Here is a 22,334-nt window from a genome sequence, read left to right as displayed (position 1 = left end):
CTGCAGGATGGAAGTAATCATCTCTACCTGGTTCAACATGGTATGCATGTGAAAGGGAGCTTTGAAAGCTGCAGGTGCTCTGCAAACTAGAGAGAATTATGCTATTGTTTTTCATGAAACTACAAGTGGACCCAGTTTCACTCACTCATTCCTCCCTCCATCCGCCCGCCGCCCACCCTTATCTTTACCGGAGTCTACCATGTGCCCAGCGGGGGAGGGTGGGGAGAATATCACACCTCTGATTCCTCTGGGATTTGGGCCCAATTTCCAGCTTGGCTACCAAGACTTTGATACCACATCCCAAAGGGTACTCGAGGCTTGTCAGAGCAGGAAGGAGACTGGTCCGGGCCTCTCTCGCCAGTCTAGTTTGGGTAGATGCTCCAAACCCAGCTGGACCTCCAACTTGGGAAGCCCTGACTCTTTTCTGCCCTGTATCAACTATGAGGTTTTCTGCTTATGAATTCCCTTCCCAAATTTAAAAAGAAAAGCAGGTCTCCAGGTGTTGAAGTTGCATACATTTTTTTAATTGAAAGAAATTAGCCTCCTAAAGTATTGCTTTTACAGGTTTATCAAAGTCTAGTATTCATACCATTCACATTTTCTAAAAATATTTCTGGCCAGAGGAGCAACACGGCCTTCTCTAGCCATGATGGATCAGTTTTGGCAACTGGATGAAGAAGCAACTTGAAATGAGTAAGTCAATACCCCGCCTTTAGCCCCCGGACCCATTTCTCGCCTCTTCCTCCGGAGTCGCTCCCTGAAACAGCCGCGGCATCCAAGATCAGCCTGGGCCGAACCCAGTCAGCCACAGGGCTCCAGGCATCAGCTGCAGTTGACTGTCGCTTTCGTGTCTGTGTCTGCAGTCTGAAGTGTTCTCTTGAACGTTAAGTGGGGAAAGCAGGTGCAGTCAGGGTTAAAGAGCAGGGAGGCATACGCTGGCTGGGTTGCTGTAAACATCCATCGCCACTGTGAAAGGTCAGAGCCAAGGCAAGGCCGTTTGTGCAATGCTGCAGGCGGGCAAGGTCTTCTGACATCCCCAACTTCTCCCTTTGGGGAGGGGAACAAATGTCTTCCCAACCTCGTCATTCAGTCTCAACCTCTCCGTCCCACCATCCTGGGTCTGGATGGGAACCTCTCTGTTGGCACAGAACTTTTGAAGGGAACAGGCCTAATAAAGAGAGAAAAAAAGGGTGTCACCAACATGGAAGCACCTACTGCCACCCACTCAGTGGGGATCTGGACCCATCCACCAGGCCTCGGGAGGCTTGGGCCAGGCAGGGGAGTCTTCCTTCCATCCCTCCCAGTCAGGGAACCACCAGAAGGCCCAGACTTAGGCCAGGGGTGTTTTCCAACAACTTTTATTAAAAACTCCTTTTAGTGAATTTGCCTGATTTCTAAGGATCCTGGGCTGAAGAACCAAAGCCATTTAACATGGGAGAGGAAGGACCGTTCATTATTGGAAAGGAGAGGAGGGGACTCCCGCTACCTGTGAAGAGGGCAGCCCATGCAGGAGTCATCCAAGGGTCTGCCAGCTGGCTCGAGCTCCAGGGCAGCCGAGCAAGCTCTGTGGGTAGTGGGCAGGGCTCGGCATCACCTCCCACCTTGCCTGGAAAATGCTTCACAGCCTGGAGGGAGCGTGGGCCACAGCCGCACTGCTCAGCAGCCCCGCTTGGCTCTCCCTCCCAGGACATGGCATCATCTCCACGGCCGGGCCCCAAGCAGGTCCCCACTCCCCGAGCCCTTCTCTCTCTCTCCGCCTTAGCCAGAAATAACGTCTCATACTCCCATGTTTGAGTCACATCTTTGCCAGCTCAGACCACTCCTTCTCTAAACATCATCAAGCATCAATCACAGAAAACTTTCCACTTTAAACTTTGGGATGTTTAAACACCCATCATGCCTCGCTCATCGGGGCGCTGTTGACATCTGGGGAAGGATGATGACCCAGTGTTGGAGCACTGTCCTTGGCACTGCAGGATGTTAGCAGCATTCCTGGCCACTGACAACTAACTGCCAGCAGCATTCCAGGTACAGTGACAACTAAAAATGTGCCCTGGCTCCATGCCCAAAGACCACTCAAAGCGGCGGAGCTGCTTCCACTGAGAACCATGCATCTCCTGCAGCCGCAAACTGCCAGTGGTTCTAGGACCGCCTCCCAAATAAACAACTTGCAGTGGAGTCTTTATCCCAGCGTCTGCTCCCAGCAGAGTGTGCCTGAGAGCAAACCTTACACAGGCGATTTCATTCCACCCTCCTAACAACCTCAGGAGTTAAGATACTATTATGCTTCCGTTTTACAGGTGAAGATGCTGAGAGTCTAAGGGTACCCACCTCTCCAGGGCTTTGTCCCACTGGAGATCTTAAACACTACAAAAATCTCATCCCTCCTGTGTGCCAGGTCCTGAGCAGGGCTAGGGGACCCCATGAGGAGTGCAGACCCTGCCTTCGACACACAATATAGTGAGCGATCTTAGGCCAAGGTAACATACCCGACAACAGGAGGACGCACAGGGGATGAATGGAGCTCGGAGTCTGGGGAAGGCTGTGCACAAAAACCATGCCTGGGCCCCGACCAGTGTGGCTGAGTTGGTTGGGTGTCGTCCCGCAAAGCAAAAGGTTGCCGGTTCAATTGCTGGTCTGGGCGTGAGCCTGGGTTGTGGGTTTGGTCCTGAGTCACGGTGCACACAAGAAGCAACCAATCGATGTTTCTGTCCCTCTCTTTCTCCCTCCCTCCCCCTCTCTCTAAAAATAAATAAATAAAATATTGAAAAAAAAAAAAAAGGCAAGCCTGGTAGAGGGCAGGTGACCAGGGCACAGCAGGTCCTGGAACCTCCTATAATTTGGCATGGGGTGGGGGGAAGAGGTTAGCAGCAGCCAAATTGCTCAAGTTTCTTGTGTCCTCTGCCAGGCTTATGTCCCAAAGGCCAGCTAGGAACTCGTCCTCCCACTGCTCAGACTTCCCTGCTTCCACTAATGACATCCTGGTAGGTAGGTCCTCGAATCCTTTGGTGCCATCCCCCCTCCCCACTAGACCTGGCAAGCAGGAGTGGGAGCTGGGACCACAGCCAGAGAGCATCAGAGAGCTCAGCCCTCTAGAGAGGGGTTCACGGGTATCCCTTCTGCTGACCTGTCTCCTCCAGGTGACCTTGGAGGTTCCTGTGGGGTCCGTGGTGCTCCTGAGAGCCCTGGTATCCATGGACCTGGAACAGAATTCCTTACTCAGACTCACCCTCTCTGGGGCTCACTGAAGCCTCTCCAAGGTAGGAGATCATACTTGAGTTCATATCAGACTTCTGTGGACGGAGTGTTAGAAAACACAGAATCACCCCATGAAACAGACTCACTCCTTTCCCAGTCCTTGTGACAAGCAGCATCAAGTCCCAGATGCGTGTCGGTCAGGCTGACCTCCAGCTGGGTGGGCTCTGGGCCTCGCGGGTGCCAGCTGCAGCAGGAATTCACTAGCTCTTCCGTTTTCATGATGTTTATCTCTAAGGTCACTTTCTATTTATAGCAAATGATGCCAATTTCTACTTCTGGAAGTAATATAAAGCTCCTTTCTTCTCAGAACACTAACTCCACTTGAAAAATGTGAAGAGCCAGTTTAAAGAAAATAGCTACATAAATTGTTCAGGCAGCAGTTCGATAGGACAAAAATTGTTGATGGTGTCGTGTGAGGTCTGGGAAATCTTTATCCAAGTAGGTCCTACTCACTCCAGAGAATGGAGGGGCCCTGAGAGGGTAGTGACCTGCCCGCCCTAAGTCACACAGTAGGTTGAGCAGAGACTTTGTTCCAGGTCTCTGCACCCATGGCTAGAGGATGCCTGAGGACCTCCCATCTGGGCCACTTACAGCGGCTGTTGAAGGCCCAACCTCCTTGTTCCTCTGACTTGCTAGTCTGGTCTCACAGCAAACCCCAGAATGAGAGCGACGCCTGACACTGATCAAGCACATTACACTCACCTTACACTATCTGCTCTAACTCAATTATTCTTCAGAACAACCTGGGGTTGGCATGGGGCGCAAGGACCCACATTCCTGAATTTCAAATGGGGCTCAGAGAGGTTCTAAGTGAATTGTGCAAAGCCACACAGCACAGCCAGAATTTCAGTCTCTGTGGCCTAACCCAAAGTCTTAATTCCTCTCAGCATCTTTAGGTCCATCTCTTTCCTCCATGGCATCAGAAGCCCTAGCTGAAAAGCATCCTGGGGCTGCAGCTTATATAATCCAAGGAAGTATCTAACATCATTAGAACATGATGCAATTCATTATTCATTGGCTCTTTTCCCTTTCTTTCTGGGACTATAGCTTTATTCTAGGCCATTCTAGAGCTGGACAGAGGGAGTGAGTGGTTGACTTGTTTGTCATTGGAATGACCGTTGGACACTTGATCCATTTTAAGCAGCAATGTCCCAGCTTGATGCCTCTGCAGAGGCTTGAGCTTAAGTGAGAAAACGGTCCATGTATCTTAAAGGTGCTGGTGGGGTGATGCTCCGGACTTGCTAAAAGGGGCCCTTTTTTATAGTTCAGCTGTCCCACTGTCCTATTTCCTTAGGGGAGCCAGGGCAAGGTCTGGAACTGGCCTCTCTGGGTAATTCCAGCTGCGCGTTCCTCGCTGTGCGACCTCAGGCAAGTCACCTAATCTGTCTGGGTCCGTTCCCTCATCTGACAGGAGGACAACAGTGCCTACCTCACCCTGTTTGTTGCGAGGACTACATGAAATCATGCGGTAGACTGCCTGGCGTACCTAGCACACAGGAGGCATGGGTTCACGCTGGCTCCTCTCCTGGTCCTCGCCTGTTCCCAGCAAGGAAACACACTAGGCAAGATCTTTTCCTCCTCCAAAGATCTTTGCCTGCTGGAAGCCCATTACCTGTTTCTCTTTGCCCAAGTACCAAGCAATCAACTAAAGTGACAATGTCACCAGAGGTCATCCAGATATATTTGCCCCGAGTCTCCACTGTGGTCCCTGCGACAGGCTATGTATGCAGCAGGAGGGCCTCCGCTGTGTCTAGGTGACCAGTACGTGGCCAGAAGGGGATGAGAAAGGAGAAGCTGCCTGTCTGCCTGGGTTGGGTCTCTGAGGGAAGCCAGTGTTCTGGAGAAACACAGACCAGGTTCTCAAATGCGGTTCATAAGTCAGCTACTGACACTCATCTGCCGTGGGTTTTGTGAAGATTCTTCATCAAAACATGTTTCCTTTAGTGTTGGTGAAGATTCCATGAGCCCTTTGTAAAATTTTTTTATTTTTAGAGAGGGGGGGGAAGGAGAAAGGGAGATGAAACATCAGTGTGTGGTTGCCTGTTGCACACCCACTACTAGGGACCTGGCCTGCAACCCAGGCATGTGCCCCGACTGGGAATCAAACAAGCGACCCTTTGATTCGCAGGCCTGTGCTCAACTGGCTGAGCTACACCAGCAGGGCCCACAGGGCAGCACCTTCTGTGGGGCAGCACCTGCAACACCTTCGTGAGTCCCGCCACATCCAAGAACCATGTGCACTCCTCTTTATTTAGCATTTTCAACCAACACGCTTCTTTTAACTCCAAATTTTTAAAAGGAACCTTTGTGCCATTATCATGAATTAAAAAATGGTATCATTTGTCATAAACATACGGCAACTCTACAAACAAACATGATGGAAGTGAACCTATGAATTCTAGCTAGACACCCTGGCCTGCAAAGGCAAGCCCGGGCCTGGCTTCTCTGGTCAAAAGGGAAAAGAAGCAAGTGCCACAGAGGTGGCAGAGCACTGAGAGACAGATGGCGCTCTGCTTCGGGGCATTGACTGCCTCCGGGACGCCTGACAGACGACCTCACTGGGCAAGCACTGGCAGTGTGGCTGGGAGACCCAACTCCGCCACCAGATAGCTGGGCGGCTGGGGCAAGTCGCCGACCTTCCCAAGCCTCAGTGTCCTTCCCTGCACAATGGAGCAGATGAGCCCTGCCCTGCCCTGCCTGCTTCATGGGGTGACGCTCAGGGGAAGCTATGGAGGTATGGGAGAGGCGGTTATTTTTAACCACCTGGCACAGTCCCGTGCCAGGAAGGAATCCCAGGAATGAAGCTTGTCCCTCCCAGAGGTAATTGGAACTAGAACCCAGCCATCCCCAGGACTGGGGAAAGGGATGAGAGCTAAGGGCACCAGTTATCATCAGCCTTGGGCTGGTACAAAGGTTGCCCACACAGACACACCCTCCTTGGTAACTGGACCCCTAAGAAGAGCAAGGGAGCCAAGGAAAGGGGAAGGCTTCCTGGGCTAAGCCCCCTCTGGGTCTCACACACCATCGGCACTGACAGCAGCATTTACTAAGAAGCAACTATGCATCCTCTACCAGCTCATCCACGGTGCACAAGCCCTTCAACAGATACCATAATCCCCAGTTTACAAATAAGGAAACTGAGGCCCAAGAAGGTGAGGTCATTTGTCCAAGGTGTTGGTGGAACTGCGATTTAAACCCAAATCTGACTGCAAAGCCTCTAAGTCACACTTTCAGGGACTATATGGAGATGGCCTTAAATAACACCAAGTCTCACGACGCAAGCAAGCAATTCATTTTGTTGCTCAGTCAATCTTTATGATTAGTTTGAGGAGAAATTTCCATCTGGAGTCGGGGAATCTTTATCACCTGACAGTTTCTAACCTGCCCTTTTAACAAAGAGCAGGGCAGAGGCCCTGCACCTTTAGCGAGCTTTAGTACTTGGCCAGAAGTTAATGACTTTGGCACTTAACTATTTTAATTCCTGCCAAGTGAGGCTGGTTTCCTCCGTTTAGTGACATAAACATTGTTTTTTTCAAAATCCCCACCCAAGGGCACTTTTTCATTGGTTTTGGACAGAGAGGAAAAGAGAGAGAAAAAAACCATCGACGGGTTGTCTCTTGTACACACTGTGACCAGGGCTCAAACCCGCAACCAGGCAGATGCTCTGACTGGAGTTGATCCTCTAATCTTTCAATATACACAATGATGCTCCAACCAAATGAGCCACACCAGCCAGGATGACATAAAGATTCTTTAAAAACATTTTTCACATGAAAAATATTTTTAAAACATGAAGCCCTAAAACTAGCAGATTTAATCACAAACTATAAATCATAAAGGAAGAAGTAATAAACTTTGAAGTGGAAAGAACCGGCAGACACTACCTCAGCCAAGTGATCACAGTTAACGTCACCAGCAATGGGGCAGGACAGGTGTCAAGTGTCTTCTGCTACGACGCACTCAGAAAATCACGCACTCACCTCTCTGTGGTATTCCCGGTAAAACAGCATCGCCTAAATCTAACCTCAAGAGGAAGAATCAGACAAACCTGAACTGAGGCATTCTACAAAATACCAGACTTGTATTCTTCACAAATGTCGTGAAAGATAAAAGACAGACCAGGGAGCTGTTCCAGAGTGAAGGGAGCATGACACATGACAATTAACTCGCTAGCCTGCAAGGGCTGACCTGGGACTGGATCCTGTACCTCAACTCTACCCCCTTTTTCTTGTGAAAGGACACTATTGGGACAACTGATGAAATTTGAATAAAGGCATAAATCAGATGCTAAGATTGTATCAGTGTTAAATTTGCTGATTTGACAATTGTACTGTGCTTGTAAGGGAAGGTCCTTGTCCTAAGGATATTCACACTGAAACGTTTAGGAGTAAAGGAACGTAATACCTACAATCTGTTTTCAAAATAATTATACATGTATGTGTGTATACACATGCAGGTACATACACAGAGCATGTGTTGCATACATGAGCAAATGTGGCAACATGTTAATCAGTATAATCGGTGAATTTGGGTGGAGAGTGTATGGAAATTCTTTGTACTCCTCTTATGACTTTTGTGTAATTGTAAATTTCAAGTATTGGTTTTTTTTTAACTCAGAAAAAAGGAGGAATGGTGCACAAGGCAGGCCTGGCAGAGCTAGAGCTGAGAGTAGTACTCCAAGGACAAGGGTCAAACCCCTCCCTGAACCCCTTCCACCGCTCATATATCCCAAACACTGGGGGCAGGGCTCAGCTGTTACTCAGTTTTGCTCCCTTGGCCTTCACCCCCCCCCCCTTTCTGGGTCTGTTTCTTTATCTGTGAGTTGGGTTTCCCGAACCTGTCTTTTTATTGTGATCTTGGTTTCCCCAAAACAAACTAGGCTTCCAAAGTCAAAGAGGGAAAGTCAACAGATTAACCAGGAATACTAATGGTCAAGTTCAGATGAGCCCTTAATTTCTTAGTTTAACAAACAGACACAAGGCCTGTGAGGGTGCACATTGGAAGGAGTCTCGTTTGCATCACTCAGAACCAAGGGAGTGGTCCCTTGGCATTCAGCGGTCTTGAGACACATATTGGGGTCTTTTCAGTCCAAAGGGGTGGCCAGAACCAATGTACCCGGTGGACAGCGCCCTTCTGGGTAAGCCTTGTCAGGACAGAACTGGTGAGTCAGTAGGCCTGACAGTACACACGCCTCTCCTCATTTTTGCCTGTCTCTTGCCTAGATGACAGTCTCAACTGCCTACCTGGTTTCCCCATCAGACCAAATTCCCGGCTGGAACTCCACCAGTTGCCTGGGGTATCTCCAAGGACCTGAATCCACCATGACCATGCCCCCCAAAAGGTTTGGGTTTCTGAGCAGAGTGGCAATGCGCCCAGCTTCCTGTGTGTCCTGCTGATGGCACAGGCTACAGATTGGCACGAGGGAGCAGGACAGGTAGATCAGGAAGGAGTAACTTTAGTACCCAGTCCGGAGACTGAAGCCTGGGAAACCCTGTAATAAGTTGACTGCTGAGTCTGGTTACCCTTAACTCCAAATCTGAGCTCTGCCAGGCGACGCTGACTCTGGCAGCTGCGTGCTCCAGTCTCTCCACTCCCAGCACAGTGAGGCCCCTCTCCCACAGCTCTACCTTTATGCCAAGAGAGGGCTGGCAGGCATCATCAGCTTTCATCAGGAACCAGGACAAACCAATCCAGCTGAGCTCCCTCCACATCAGAACCACTAAGACATCAGGACTCACCCCAGCTCCCAGGCTAGCTGAAGTGACCCTTTCTCCTGGGAAGGAGGGAGCTCCTGATTCCCCACTCCTTGCTTCTGGGCAATGATTAAGATTGTAGGAAAACCACAGAGCTCTGCTGGCCTTTGGAGGCCACAGTGCAATGCACAAGGTCTCCAGATGGTCCCAGGCCTAGAAGGCAGAGTGAGAAGTCTGTCCCAGTAGTCTGGACCTGGATCTTCCCATCGCTCAGCCAGCCAGTCCTCTTTTGCTCATCATGGGATATAAATATCCATGCACAGGTTTATATACTCATAAGGGCCTAAGTGTATACACTTTCCACTACACGATAATAGTGATTAATTTTAATATATCACTTACTATACACAGGAAGGTCTAAGACCTTCACATATCTCTAGTTTAATCATCAGGAGGAGGTAGACTTGTTTTATCTCTGCTTTATAGAATAAGAATCTGACACAAAGGGAGGCATACAGCATGCCCAAGGTCACACTTAGGATTAAAATCTGAACCTGGGGCATCTGAATCTGAAGTATTTGATGCTAACACTATCTCCTTAACAAGTTCTCAACAAATGTTCGAGGACTGAATTATGTGGGTACACACATAAGACGAAAAAGAGAGAGAGGGAGCAAAAGTGAGTGCATCTTCAGATCTTGGTATCCACCCTCGTCCCCGCTGCCTGGCACACCCTCAGCGTTTCATGAGACTATGTCGATGTGAGAATGAGTGGGAAAGAACAAGGTTTGACCACCGGTGTTCTTCTGCTTAGGGAAAGGGGCCTGGAGATGAGGTGCAGTCAGACCATCTTTAATCGTTCCAAAGGCTCTTCTTGCTTCTACCCACCCCTCCCCTCCCCGAGTCTAGACTTCCGCAATCTTTGGGGCCAAAACCACACTGGTGTTTGGATTTGGGAGTGGGGGAGAAGTAATGCTGAGTGTGGCTTCCACCATTTCTCCAGGTATGAGTATTTCCTACAGCCCCAGACCTCCCTACTTCGCTGGGTCCAGCCCTGTCATTTTGAAAGCTTTGCCAGGGTGTTCCTGAGACACACTTCCTGTGTTTCTGCTCAAACAGTGTTTGCTGCAAAGTATGTCAAACATTTGGGCTTCAGTTTTTGGATTACAGTATGCCAATGTTTTCACTTGGAAAGGGAAGTGTTTCTCTTGATGTGGTGAAGAGATAAAATAAGACGGTTTTCACAAGTTACACTGTCTGAAAGTCAAGCACTTGGCCTGGGGACAGGGATTCATCTTGGGATCACCAAAGCCTAGCACAGGGCCTGGCAGGAGAGTAGGCAGGACTAACATTTGTTGAATGACTGAATAAGTGAATATAAAAAAGGCCTGGAACCAGGCACGGAAGATGATCAACACTCACTATAGCTTCTGAATGGATTCCATAGAGGCTATACTGAAAAGGTGTTTTTGCTCTGCTTGTGTTTCTCCATCTTTATTAACCTTGCCTCATCCAAGCCTCAGTCACCTCTGGCTTTTATAACTGAACAGCTTCTAACTGGCTTCCCTGCTTTCACACCTGCCTCTGTAGCCCATTCTTCCCACAATCGTCAAAGCCATCATCCCCTACCTAAATAAAACCTACCGATGGCTTCCCACTGCTCATGGCTGTGGTCCCCACCCGCCCCACTGACCTCTCCTGGGGCTGCTCTCCAGCCACAATAGCCTCCTCTCAGCTGATGGAAGAACCAGCTCTCTCCCACCAACAGCCTCGCCACTAGCAGTCCTCTGCCTGGATTGCTCTTCACCGGGTCTTCATGTCTGACCCCTATCAATTGAAGGTTCACCTCGAAGGTGTCACCTCCTCAGAAGGTCCTCTCTGACCTCCCTGTTTGAAGCAGCCCATCTCTATTCTTCTGTGTCCCTTATTCAACAGACATTTATTGAGTACCTACTAGATGCTAGGTGCTGTTCTAAGTGCTGAGGAAACAGCAGTGGACACACCCAGGAAGGTTACCTGCCTTCATAACTCTCAAAAAAAAATCTGATTATCTTGTTTGGGAACCCACCTGTCTGTCTCACCAAGTACCAGGAAAGCTGGGGATAAGTCTGCCTTATCACTGTGTGTGTCCACCAGGCACAGTAGGTACTCAGTAAACTTCTCTGTTCAATAAAAGAACCAATCCAACCAATGGATGAATGGATGGAAGGCAGGCAGACTGGACAGTTACACAGAGTAGCCCAAATGAAGCTTTCTTCAAAGAACTCTCACTATTAACCCCTCAGGGGAGCCCCTGACCCCCGGCACTAATGGCAGTAGGTCTGGCCCCACCTTGAATCACCCTCTGACTATGGTCATCTTAGCTTAGAAAGGCAACAGAGGGGAGGTGTTAATTCAGCCTGCTTGAGGTGAGTGGCATTAGTGTCTGTTTTCCAAAAGAAGCCCTTGCCCAATTCTTAAATATCCCCCTTCTACTGGCATTCAAGCCCTGTGCCTAGTGACACACGAATACTGGCTAGCTGAGGGGCTCCAGCCAAGGAGTTCCTGAATGCCCTGTGAACCCTCACCTGACCCGACAGTCTGCCTGTGCCGCCCTTTCCAGTCCAGCTGCCTGTCTTCCTTCTTTCCCTCTTTTTCTATTTTGTTTATTTTATTTATTTATTTAGGCTTTCCTTCTTGATGTGTTACTTTGGCCAAGTCTTTCTCCTTTCTGGATTTTCATTTCTCTCCCACCAACACACAGGTGGGGCTGGACACAGCTTCCTGGTTGCAGCCCAGAGGAAGGACTTTATTTAACACCTCAGTGCAGCGATCCTATAGTTTCTTCTGCTGGCTCAAGAGCCCCCTGAGGCCTTGCAAACACTGCAGGCAAAGCCAGCCCCAGCACCAGCCCCCAGCTTGGCTGCTATGAAGGCAGCCTGTGAAACTGGCAGCCCCTGCAGATTCCAACTGCAGAACTGCTGAGCTGGGGCACCCTGAAACCTGACTCCAAAACAGCAGCAAACCCAAGGCGGATCTAAACCCAAGGCGGAAGGAAGTACAGGGTTCTTTGCTGAAGAAGGATTCTCCTCTTACAGCCTCAACCAGGAGCCCTTGCTCTCAGTCCCCAAGGGTGATCACTGCCTGGCTTCCTACATTTTGTGACACTCCCAGTCTTTATCCTTCTAGGACTAGTGAATCCCCAAACAACCAAGGTCATCATCAAGCCAGGCTGAGGATAGCCTGCCACAAATGGATCTGGGTACAAAGGTGTCCCCCCTCCCCCAAGCTTTGGAAGTTGGTACCTTGGCTAATCCAAGCGCTGCTTAGGCTCTGCCTCCCTTCCCCTCCTCAACAGCTGTCACTTTCCTTAGGGGAAGCTTTTCAACTCCAACTAAGGGCCTAAGAGGAGCCCAGCCATTCCTGGCATCCAAATGGATCTGGAGGAGGTGGATAGAGCAATGAATCAGAAGCCTCAGGGACGGGTGCGTCCTGCTTGGAGATAACTCCCTCTTCCTCACCAGCGCCCCAACCCGTCCTCATTCCAAGCAGAGAGGGCACTTACAGGCCTCGAAGGCCGGAGAGGACATTGTCCTGGAGGTCCCATCCCTGGCCAGACGGTGCCCTCAACCAGCAACGGCGGCATGATCTGGATGGCTGGTCCAGGGGGAAGGTTGTAGGTCGTAGGGGGTAGGTGGGAGGAGGTGGGAGACTGAGACCTATTCCAAGTAACCATCGAAGACATCGAGCTCCGAGTCGGCATCATAGAGGCCCGAGCCGGGGTCAGAGAGCACGCCGAGGTCCACAAGTGCCTGGTCCATGTCTTCGGGCAGGAAGACGAGGCCCACGTTGAGAACGATGTACTCCATGAGGAAGGCGTAGTATAGGATCAGCACATTGACGAAGAACAGGCCCACGTAGAACATAGAGGGCAGCAGCGGCGGTGGCACGTAGGGGACCAAGGGACCCAACGCGTCCAGGTGGGCTGCGACCCGGGCTCCGGGCATGCAGGGGACCGCGAGGGCGGCAGCGGCCCGGGGATCCCTGCGAGCTCAGCTGCTGTGGCTCCCGGGCGGCCAGCGAGAGGGCAACTCAGCCATCCAGGGGCGCCCTGGGCTCGACCGAGGCGGCGCTGGGCCCCCGCGGTGACCTCTGGGGATGAGCGGCCGGACCCCCTAAAGTGGTTGTCCCGCTCCTCCGATGCGCCTACTCTCAATCACGGGCCCTCGCAGCGCTGGTGGGGACCCCGCCGCGGCTCAGCGTCCAGGGCCAGTCCTGGAGGCAGCCTCTCCAGGTTGACCCGGCAGTTCCTCGAGCCCCATTTGCGCCGTCGCAGGCTCACCGACCATGACTGCAGCCCCCGCGTCGCACTGCTGGTGGGGTTCCGAGCTCCGCCTCCGGAGTGATCCCGCTCTCATTGGCCGATCGCCCCTGACCGCGCTCATTGGCCGTCGCAACACTCACGTTCATTGGCCCGAGTGTTTGGGGGGCGGATACTTCTTAGCTCTGTCCCTACGGACGCTGGCCTTTGAGTTGCTTTCCGGGTTCTGGACTCCGCCCTGATCTCAATTCCAATTCGCTCTGGGAATACCCTGGGGAGTTAGAGGGAGTGGAAAAAACCAACATAATTCAAATCAAATCTAGATCTATCCTAAGGCGACAAAAGCTGAAGGAAATCGCGAGTTTTTTTCTGTACCTTGCTAGACTTAAATATGGCGCCATCCTTTTGGGGGACTCAGTTTACCAGATGAGAAAAGAGGCGGGGAAGGGGAGGGGTGGTGCACTTTAATAGTGAAAATTTTGGACTTTTCCCAAAGTGCCCATGTTTTATGGTGGGGATAATCAACCAGTGCCCCCTTCATTTCCAAATTCTGGCTGTTTAATAAAGGTCTGCCAATGGGCAAGGGTTCTGCATCATAGAGTTCATGGACATCTAAGGAAACAAATTCCCAGGCAGGCCAGACCTTTAGGGTTGCTTCTTGTTTCTTTGTACTTTGTAAGACATGGTTAAAAACGACAATAATGCACATGGTTAAACATTCAATCGAGAAGTACACAGAAAAGTGAGTCCCCTTCTAATGGGGAACCCTGGTACATCCTTTGGCAGACTGATCTTGCCCACAGGGTCTTCCAAAGCAGTTCAACAAAACTTTAAATCTCAGACACACTGAGCTGGGTGCTTTTCATGCATTGCTTAATCAGGGGTGTCAAACTCATTTTCACCGGGGGCCACATCAGCCTCGCAGTTGCCTTCAAAGGGCTGAATGTAATTTTAGGACTGTATAAATGTTAACTCCTCTTTAACAGTTAAGCGAGAGCTCAGCACTATGACCAGATAAAATAAGGTGGAGGGCCAGATTTGGCCTGTGGGCCTTGTGTAAGGGCATATTACAGGGCAGCGTAATATGTTTCTTCCTTTTTAGGGATGAGAAAACCAAGGCCCAGAGAAAAGAGCGACCCTGGAGGTTGATCTGCCTGCCTATGGCTGGAGGACAGAACCTGCCCCTTTTTCTCCATGACTGTTTCTTACCTCTTTAGATGAAATTACAGAACAAACCGTTAACCCTCCACTGGTCTCCATTTCTCCAACTGCAGAAGCTGAAACAGCCTTCAATTATTCATTCACTCTGCCAATGTTTGTCGACCACCTATTAGCACCAAGCCTTGTACTAGGGAAAACATTGGGGTATTGGAGAAAACATTGGCCCCTGGTCCAATTCTGTCCTGAGCACAGTAGATTATTCAAAATAGGCCTTAGATGTCTATGAGGTATAGAAAGAAATGAATGAATGGTGAACAGAGTCATCTTACATCCATGGAGCTTCTCACTACTTATCCAGAAGATAAATTTAGATACATATTCTTGGCTCATTCAGGAAGTTGAGTGTTTCCTTTTTTTTTAATTTGGTACTTTGGAAATGGTATGGATTTTGGATTGAAGACCAGAGAAATCCTCTGAAAGTACAAGATGTTCAGTTTTGGTACACTGCTGCTTGAGGACCTTTCTGTATGTACATTGATTGAAGTAGAAAAAAAAGGCGGCGAGGACAAAGAAAGCCATTAAGGGTTTGATCGTTTATTGGGGCATAAAACTAAGGGTGCCTGGGTTTTAACCCTAGTTCTGTCACTTACGAGCTGCATGACCTCGGGCAAGTCAACCCCTCTGTGATTCAGTTTCCTTGACGATAAATGGGAATGAATAATAATAGTATCCACCTCGTAAGGTTGTTTGAATTAAATAATTATACATATGTAAGCGGTTAGGATGGTGGCACATGGTATACACTATGCAAGTTACTCTTATAAGAGTATCATAAGATAATAATTGCTAATACTGCTATTACTTTTATTCACCCTACTTCCCCGATTTCCTTCTCTGGGTTCTTCGCACAGATTTCCCGTTTCCGCGTACCCGGAGCACTCTCCCCCCCTCGTTCCGCCGCAGGCCCGCAGGTGTGTCTGGCATGCCAGCCCTTGCAGTTGGTTCGCAGTCCTGTCCATCCGGGCCTCGAGAGAGAACTGCATATCCCAGCATTCCTTGTGGTGGCGGCCGTAAAGCGCGACGGTCGAACGGCCGGTTCCGGCTGAATGTCAGTGCGGGGCTGTGGGCCGGGGAAGAAGGTGGTTGGCGGTCCCTTCACTCTCTCCGCGGCTTGTGCTGCGGTCGCGGGCTCCCGGTCGCTGGGCCGCTGGGGCATGAGACCGTGAGGCGAGGGACCGGCCGGGGCTGCCGACATGTTTGGCCGCTCGCGGAGCTGGGTGGGCGGGGGCCATGGCAAGTCTTCCCGCAACATCCACTCCTTGGACCACCTCAAGTGAGTGTGTTAGGGGCCAAGGTGGGAGGCCTTGGGGCTGGATACTGGGATGGGGGTGCATAGACCCGCGATGGGGTCGCTGGGAGGTGTGAGAGCGGAGGTGGAGGGCTGAGAGAGGCGCTGGAGAAAGCTGTATGGTGGTTAAGAGCTAGGGCTCTGGAGTCAGGGTGCCTGGTTTCGAACCCTGACCCCGTCGGTTCTTGCTGTGTGACCTTGGGCAAGTCGCTTAGCTTCTCGGTGTCTCACAATCTCCATCTGTAAAGTAAGGGAGATTTCAGTTTACGAACACACACTTTGCTCTTGCTGAGGACAGGTCTTGGCCACCAGGCTTCCCTGAGTGGTGCTTCTTAATCCGGACAGCTTAGAGGTCAGAGGTCTGGATCCTGGAGTCAGACAGATCTGGGTTAGAATGTAAGTGTGAGAAGTTAGACCTTAGTTTCCTCAGTTGGAAAACGGATATTGTGACAGCAATACCCTGCTTCCCAAGATTGTTTTGAGGATTCCGTAAGAGAATGCACATAAAAATGGAAGCACATAAAGGTACTCAATAAAGGATAGTAATTAAAGTATTTTGGGGGGATGGTGTCTAAGCAGGGACTATCAGAAATAGAGCTCTAGGGGAGGACAGGTTGCAAAGGGTTCCTGGGAAGCAGTACAGCAGTCAGATGTGCATTCATGTCCTGATTTCACCACTTAATTGGTGTATGTAACCTTGGACAAATTACTTAACCTCTTTGAGCCTCTGGTTCCCCATCCGCAAATGGGTATTGTGAACATTGTGCAAGGATTCAGTAATGCCATGCATGGAAAGAGACTGATCCAGTGTCTGTAACACAGTTGGTGACCAGTAGTGGCAGCTGTGTTTATCAGCCAGTCCAGGCCTTCCCAGGCCACACCACCTAAAGTGCTTCCCCCCACTCCAGTTCCTTTCCATTTTTCTCTCAATTTCATTCAGTGCATTTCCACCAGCTGCATCTGCCCTGTATGGTTTTGTTGTTGTCGTTGTTTAGTTTTCTGTTTGTTTTGCTCATAGTTGTATCTCAGAATGTAGCGCTGTACCTGGAACAAAGTAGGAGCACAATGGATACCTAAAGAATGGGGGAAAAAAAAGAGAGAATGAACTGGGGAGAAATGCAGAGCCTGTGGGCAGAGCCTAGGAATTTGGGGGGAGGTGGTGATGATGGAAAATAGAGACTTTTGAAGAGGGAATAACTTCAGAGAGGACCATATAGTGTGGGGGGGGGTTGGTTGGGGGAGTACGCAAACCTTTGGTGGTAAGAAACAGGCTGATTTGCAGAGGGAGCTCCCAAGATTACTGGTGGGAAGAAAGAAGGATGGTGAGGGGAGGGAGAAACAGTAGGAGGAAGACAGGGGCCCATGGAAAGGATTGATGGGAAGGAAATTAGATGGGGGCTTCTCATTTGGCCAGGGGTGGGGATGCTGTGTTTCTCAGCTTTGTCCTTTCTAGCATGGACCATGCGTTTAATAAATGTTTGTGGGTCATGGAGAGTGGGAGGCAGGAGGGCTCATTATGTTGTGAGGAATGGTTTTAGGGGGTGGTGGTGAGAGAAGATATGGGGAGGAAAGAGGCATAGGACAAAAAGCGGGGTATGAAGGGAAGCAGGATTCTTAAATGGGAGGGCAGTTGGACCAAAAAGAGGCTTGAGGATTTCAGGAATGTAGAGTGTGGGTGGATGTGGCCAAGAAGAGGAGGATGGTTGGTATCCTGCCAGCACCCAAGTACCTGCAGGCTCTCACCTAACTGCCTGACTCTAGGCCTTTTAAATTACTTTAATATTTATTAAATGCATTTTTTGTGCTGGGTGCTTGCTAAGGACTTCCTGTGTGTTATTTCCTTTAGTTCTCGCTAGTCTATGAGTTATAAGAACTATTATTGTTTCCATTTTATAGAAGTGGAAACTAAATGACTTCAAAGAGGTTAAGTCACTTGCCCCAGGATGACAACAGCTGAAAAGTGTCAAAGCCATGATTCAACTTAAGTGCTTGCACTCATTACACTGCCTGTTTGAATAAAGCTTCCTTCTAAGTCAGTTTGGGAAGACCTTCAACTTGGTTGAGTTTCACTGCCCAGTGAGGCATCTTCATCCTCTTGCCAGCCGGGGAATGGTAAAGGTTCTCAGGTTCCTTGGAAGTAACCTGGGAACTGCCCAGGTACATTGTTTAGGTTGCATGGCCATCGATCGGGTGCTTTTTGGAAACATGAGCTGCCTGCCCTGGATCAGACCATCTGCTTAATCCATATCACAGCCTGCCTGAATAACCTGGTGGTTTGCTTACCGGTGTGAGCCTTAGAAGATCCCAAAGTGACTTGGAAAAGAGTGCCACAGTCAGCTAGTACCCACGTCAGTGATGGTGATGATCTTCATTTGGCTCTGATAGTAAACATCTTGGGTTTGAGATACAGAATAGCTCATTCCCTGGGGGAGTTCATAAGCTGATGGGAGAGACAGCCATGGAGCCAGTGACTGTGCAGCGTGAGAAGCACTAGTGTCTTTAGGCCCAGGGTTCTGTGGGAACGTTCTTGGGAGCTTTCTGGAGGAGACTACGCCAGAGCAGTGCCTTCTGGAGTCACTGTGCAGGGCAGCGGAATGCGGGGCTGGTAGCTGTGGAATATGAGGCTGGAGGCAGAATGAGCTTTGGGCTTCCTCTGACCCATAGGATGACCAACCATCTGGTGTGCCTGGAACTGAGGGGTTTCATGGGACATGAGACTTTCAGTGCTAAAAAGGGGAAGGTCCTGGACAACTGGTATAAATTGGTTACCCTACCAGTGACAAGTGACAGTTCCTAATACACTCTTGCCCTGATGTAGGGCATAGTGTTCGTGGAAAGGAGAGATTAAGATACTTACAAGCATTTAGAATTGATAATTTGGGGAGGGCATGCAAAGCATCTGGGAACACCACACACACACACACACACACACACACACACACACATTTTATGGACTTTAAGAACAGTTTGAGATTTACGGAAAAATTGATGATAGTCCAGAGAGCTAGAAACCCTTTTCTGAACCATGTTATTCTTTGTAGCATTCCCAGCTTTCAAACTGAAAAGGGATTTTCCTGGTAGACAGAGTTTTACTTTTAGAAAATTGTGTACCTGTGGTTTTTGTCTACTGAGTCAAGTTTGTGATTTAGTTGAGGCAGATTGAAATAGTAAGAGGTTATTTGCTACACACCAGGGGCGGTTTACTGCCCAGACTAGTGGTGAGACTGTGACGTTGACTGACAGATGCCCACCACTAAGAAACACCTATACTGATGGAGTCGTGTGCTTGCTGCTGAAACATCACCTGTACCAGGAACTGTTTGTGAGTTCCCAACTGATGGAACTTTTCTGTTCTTGAGTTGTGTGGTTGCCTTAATTCTGATCACCTTTTTGTGTGACTCAAGATCCTTGGTTGCAAGTGACAGAAAGCCAGATGGAATTGTTTTAAGCCCCAAATGGAACTGATTAGCTCCTGTTACTGAACAGGCTGTCCTGGCTAAGTCACGGCTGAGTCCAAGTGTTGAGATGAAGCTTTCACTACCTCTTTCCAGTTCTTGTCTCTGCTTTCTACTGCATTGGTGTCATTTTCAGCAGGTTCTATGCTTATGTTGTATTAACATAGAATTGAGTATCGATAGACCAGCCTGGGGTCTCATGCTCATTCCTGAGCTAGTGACTGTGGCAGGGGGCGTGGAGTGCCCCCTGATTGGTCTTTCCTTGGCACCAGGGTGGTGTCAGCTCCATCTAAGGTAGTGGACAGAAAATGAGAGAAAGAGAAAATCAGGGACTATTATCCAAAGACACGGAGAATGTATACCAGAAAGCAAACACTTATCTACTCTTGGTGTATTCCACTGTTGTCTAAAATAACACTGATGATACTCTTAGAACATGGGGTACAATATTGCCAGGTTCATTTTCTTAGAATATCCCACTCAACATATCATACATAGTGAGTCCAAGGCACCTGCTAGGTCACATCTGAGTTCTTCAGGCCTTCAGAGTGCTCCACACTCTGTTCCCACCCAGCTAGTTTGAGAGCACAGAGGAGGGCCCTGTAACCCAGGCTAGAGAGTCAGGAGCATCTTTGGTGTGCAGATACCCATTTAAATGGAAACCTAAAGATGAATGGTTACTACCAGATAGGGGGTGCAGGGTGGGACAGGACAGGGTTGAAGGGAGGACACTCAGACAGAGGAAACAGCATTTGAGAAGGTGGAAGGAAAGAGATTCAGGTCCTTCAGTAAGGGGTGGGAGGAGGTGTAGGACCCTAGAGCAGAGCAGTGAGGCAGGAGAAGTCACGGACGCCACACGCCCTGCTGTGCCTTGTAAATCATGTTAAAGGCCCTGGCCAGTGTGTCTCAGTTGGTTGGGCATCATTCCGCAGACCAAAAGGTTGTCAGTTTGGTTCCCAGTCCAGGTTGAGGGCCAGGTCCCCAGTTGGCAGTATGCTAGAGACAACTGATTGATGTACCCCGCACACATTGGTGTTCCTCTCTCTTTCTTTCTCCCTCCCATCCCTGCTCTCTAAAAATAAACTTTAAAAAATCCTGTTAAGGAATTTGGACATTAGGCTGAGAACAGTGGGGAGCCATTGAACATTTTTAACCGGAGAACTGCTGTAGTCCTGAAGTTCAGGGAGTGGATTGGAGGAGGGCCAGTGGGAGGCGGCTTCCACTGAGGGGATTGCTGCTGTTTTCTGGTAAGTTAGGGTAGCAGCTTGCCCTGGTCCAGGATATTCCTTGTGCCATTTCAGCTGATGGTCCTTTCTCACTCACTGCTATATGCACCTCATATGCCCACCTGTCTGCATGTTTTTGTCCCCCCACTTGAGCTCACCTCTTCTTTCTGCCCACCCAAATGCGAGTTCTTCTATAAAATTGCCCTTGTGACTTCAGCCAAGAAGTTTTACTATAATCTCTAGCTTCACTTGTTTATGTTCTTGCTGCCCTACTCAATTAACACATTGTCATATACAGTCTTCGTATCTCCAAGGAGCTCGACGACTGCTGGGTGCTCTGGGCTGTTCAGGCTTTATCCCAACCTTGAGTTAGATCCCCAGGAAGTTGGCCAGGGTTCCTCAGGCACGTCCATTTGCCATCAGAAATATTCTTACTTGGTTATTTATTTATTTGTTTGTCTTTCTCCCAGTTTGAACATAAGCTTCTTGAGGACAGGGACCTTCGTGCCTTGTTCACCTGGGAATTGTCAGATGCGGGGACAGGACCCGGCATGTAGTAAGTGATCAATGAGTATTTGTCACAGGACGGACAGAAGAGGCAGGTTCTGGTCAGGCCTTTCTTAACAACAGCTTGCTCTCGCCACTCTGATCGCAGCATCTGTGCTGAAGCCGAGACTGTTTCTAGGGCCGAAAACCCTTTCTACACACTCGCTGTGACTGCCGGCTCCTGGCATCTCAGATGCAGTCTTACTGGCTGGCCCAGTTTGACATCTTTCGGGGTGATTCATCAGGAGAAGCACCGCCTGTAATAACCTTTCTCTAATTCTCCAGTCTGATTTCATGCTGTGTGGAGTTTCTCCTTGACCTGCCAGCCGGAACACTGGATGCTGTCCAAATGGAAGTTTTCAAACCACAGTGTGGGGTGCTCTGGGGAATGTCTGGGAGTCTCTCTGCCTTGGAGCCGAGCAGGCCAGACAGACACAGGCTCTGTACACCCCTCCGCCCCACCCAGACATTGTTATTTTGGGGGGTATATGCTTTGGGGACTGCTTTTGAGGGGCTGCGCTTGTGGATTTCCAGTCCCCCCAGGCCTCTGTCTCACACTCTAGCTTGCAGAAAAGTTTCAGGATCTTCCAGTAGGAGCATCCTAAGAGGTATGTTATGAAATCTGTCATAAAACTTATATGAAACTTAAACTTAGTACGTCTGTCTCTGAAGTGGACATAATTGTTATTAACTGTAATGGTTTAACTTGTGAAGTAAGCGACTCTCTTGAGAAAGAAGGGTCTAAGGAAAAGGAATTTGTTTACCGTCCCTAGTCCTAGTCGACGAGCCTTTAGCGTGTTGGTTGCACGTTGGCAAACAGCTGTAGTTTTCTGGTCTCCAGACATTTCAGACTCTTCAGCTTGTTCTACAAGGTAGAGTTTGTTGATGTGCAGGGGTCCGATATTGGGATTCTGCATCCTGCACACCTTCTGTTGCAGATGTGGTAATGCTGACTCTTTCCCAATGAAATGGAGTAAGGTCAGTTATAAGGACTTACCTTAATATTTAATACGTGTTTTCTTGCTTTTTTGATTTGTTTATCTAGTTGATTTTCTTGTATGCTAGGCAGTCATGATTTCATCTAAATGCTTGGTTAATAAAAGTGTTGTTTACTTCATTGTTTGTATTTTCTATACTCTAATGATTACAAGCGTGGGGTCCGGAGTCCGATTGCCTGGATTCTCTTTGTGAGGACCCTGGGCAGGTTCCAGCGTCCCAAGCCTCAGCTCTCCACAGGGTCGATCCACAGGGTTGCTGTGAGAGTTTAGTGAGTGAATACATCTGGGCCACTCGTAACAGCAGGGCCTGGCAATGGGAGGCTGCAACAGTTTTTATTATGATGATAAA

General features: G+C 49.4%; 2 protein-coding genes across 5 annotated transcripts in view; one reads left to right on the top strand and one right to left on the bottom strand.

The window, feature by feature from the left end:
- Positions 1 to 502: 502 nt before the first annotated feature.
- On the bottom strand, positions 503 to 13,338 carry DEXI (Dexi homolog). The gene is made up of 2 exons (XM_037151191.2): positions 12,496 to 13,338; positions 503 to 1,168 (listed from the first exon to the last, which is right to left on the bottom strand). Exon 1 carries the CDS (start codon positions 12,935 to 12,937, stop codon positions 12,650 to 12,652), a length of 288 nt encoding a protein of 95 aa, XP_037007086.1. The 5' UTR covers positions 12,938 to 13,338; the 3' UTR covers positions 503 to 1,168; positions 12,496 to 12,649.
- A 2,171-nt stretch (positions 13,339 to 15,509) lies between these two features.
- Positions 15,510 to 22,334, top strand: part of CLEC16A (C-type lectin domain containing 16A) — a 219,307-nt gene continuing 212,482 nt past the window's right edge. For all 4 annotated transcript variants that reach the window (XM_037151193.2, XM_053672127.1, XM_037151192.2 and 1 more), the window contains exon 1: positions 15,510 to 15,745. In XM_037151193.2, the coding sequence (XP_037007088.2) occupies positions 15,666 to 15,745 (80 nt within the window). In that variant the 5' untranslated portion in view covers positions 15,510 to 15,665. The remainder of the gene's footprint in view (positions 15,746 to 22,334) is intronic.

This window comes from Artibeus jamaicensis, unplaced genomic scaffold (genome assembly GCF_021234435.1).
Source record: "Artibeus jamaicensis isolate MK-2021 breed Jamaican fruit bat unplaced genomic scaffold, CSHL_Jam_final contig_729, whole genome shotgun sequence".
Taxonomy (NCBI): domain Eukaryota; kingdom Metazoa; phylum Chordata; class Mammalia; order Chiroptera; family Phyllostomidae; genus Artibeus; species Artibeus jamaicensis.
Note: the sequence above shows the minus strand (reverse complement) of the source record. Positions and strands in the feature narration are given on the sequence as shown.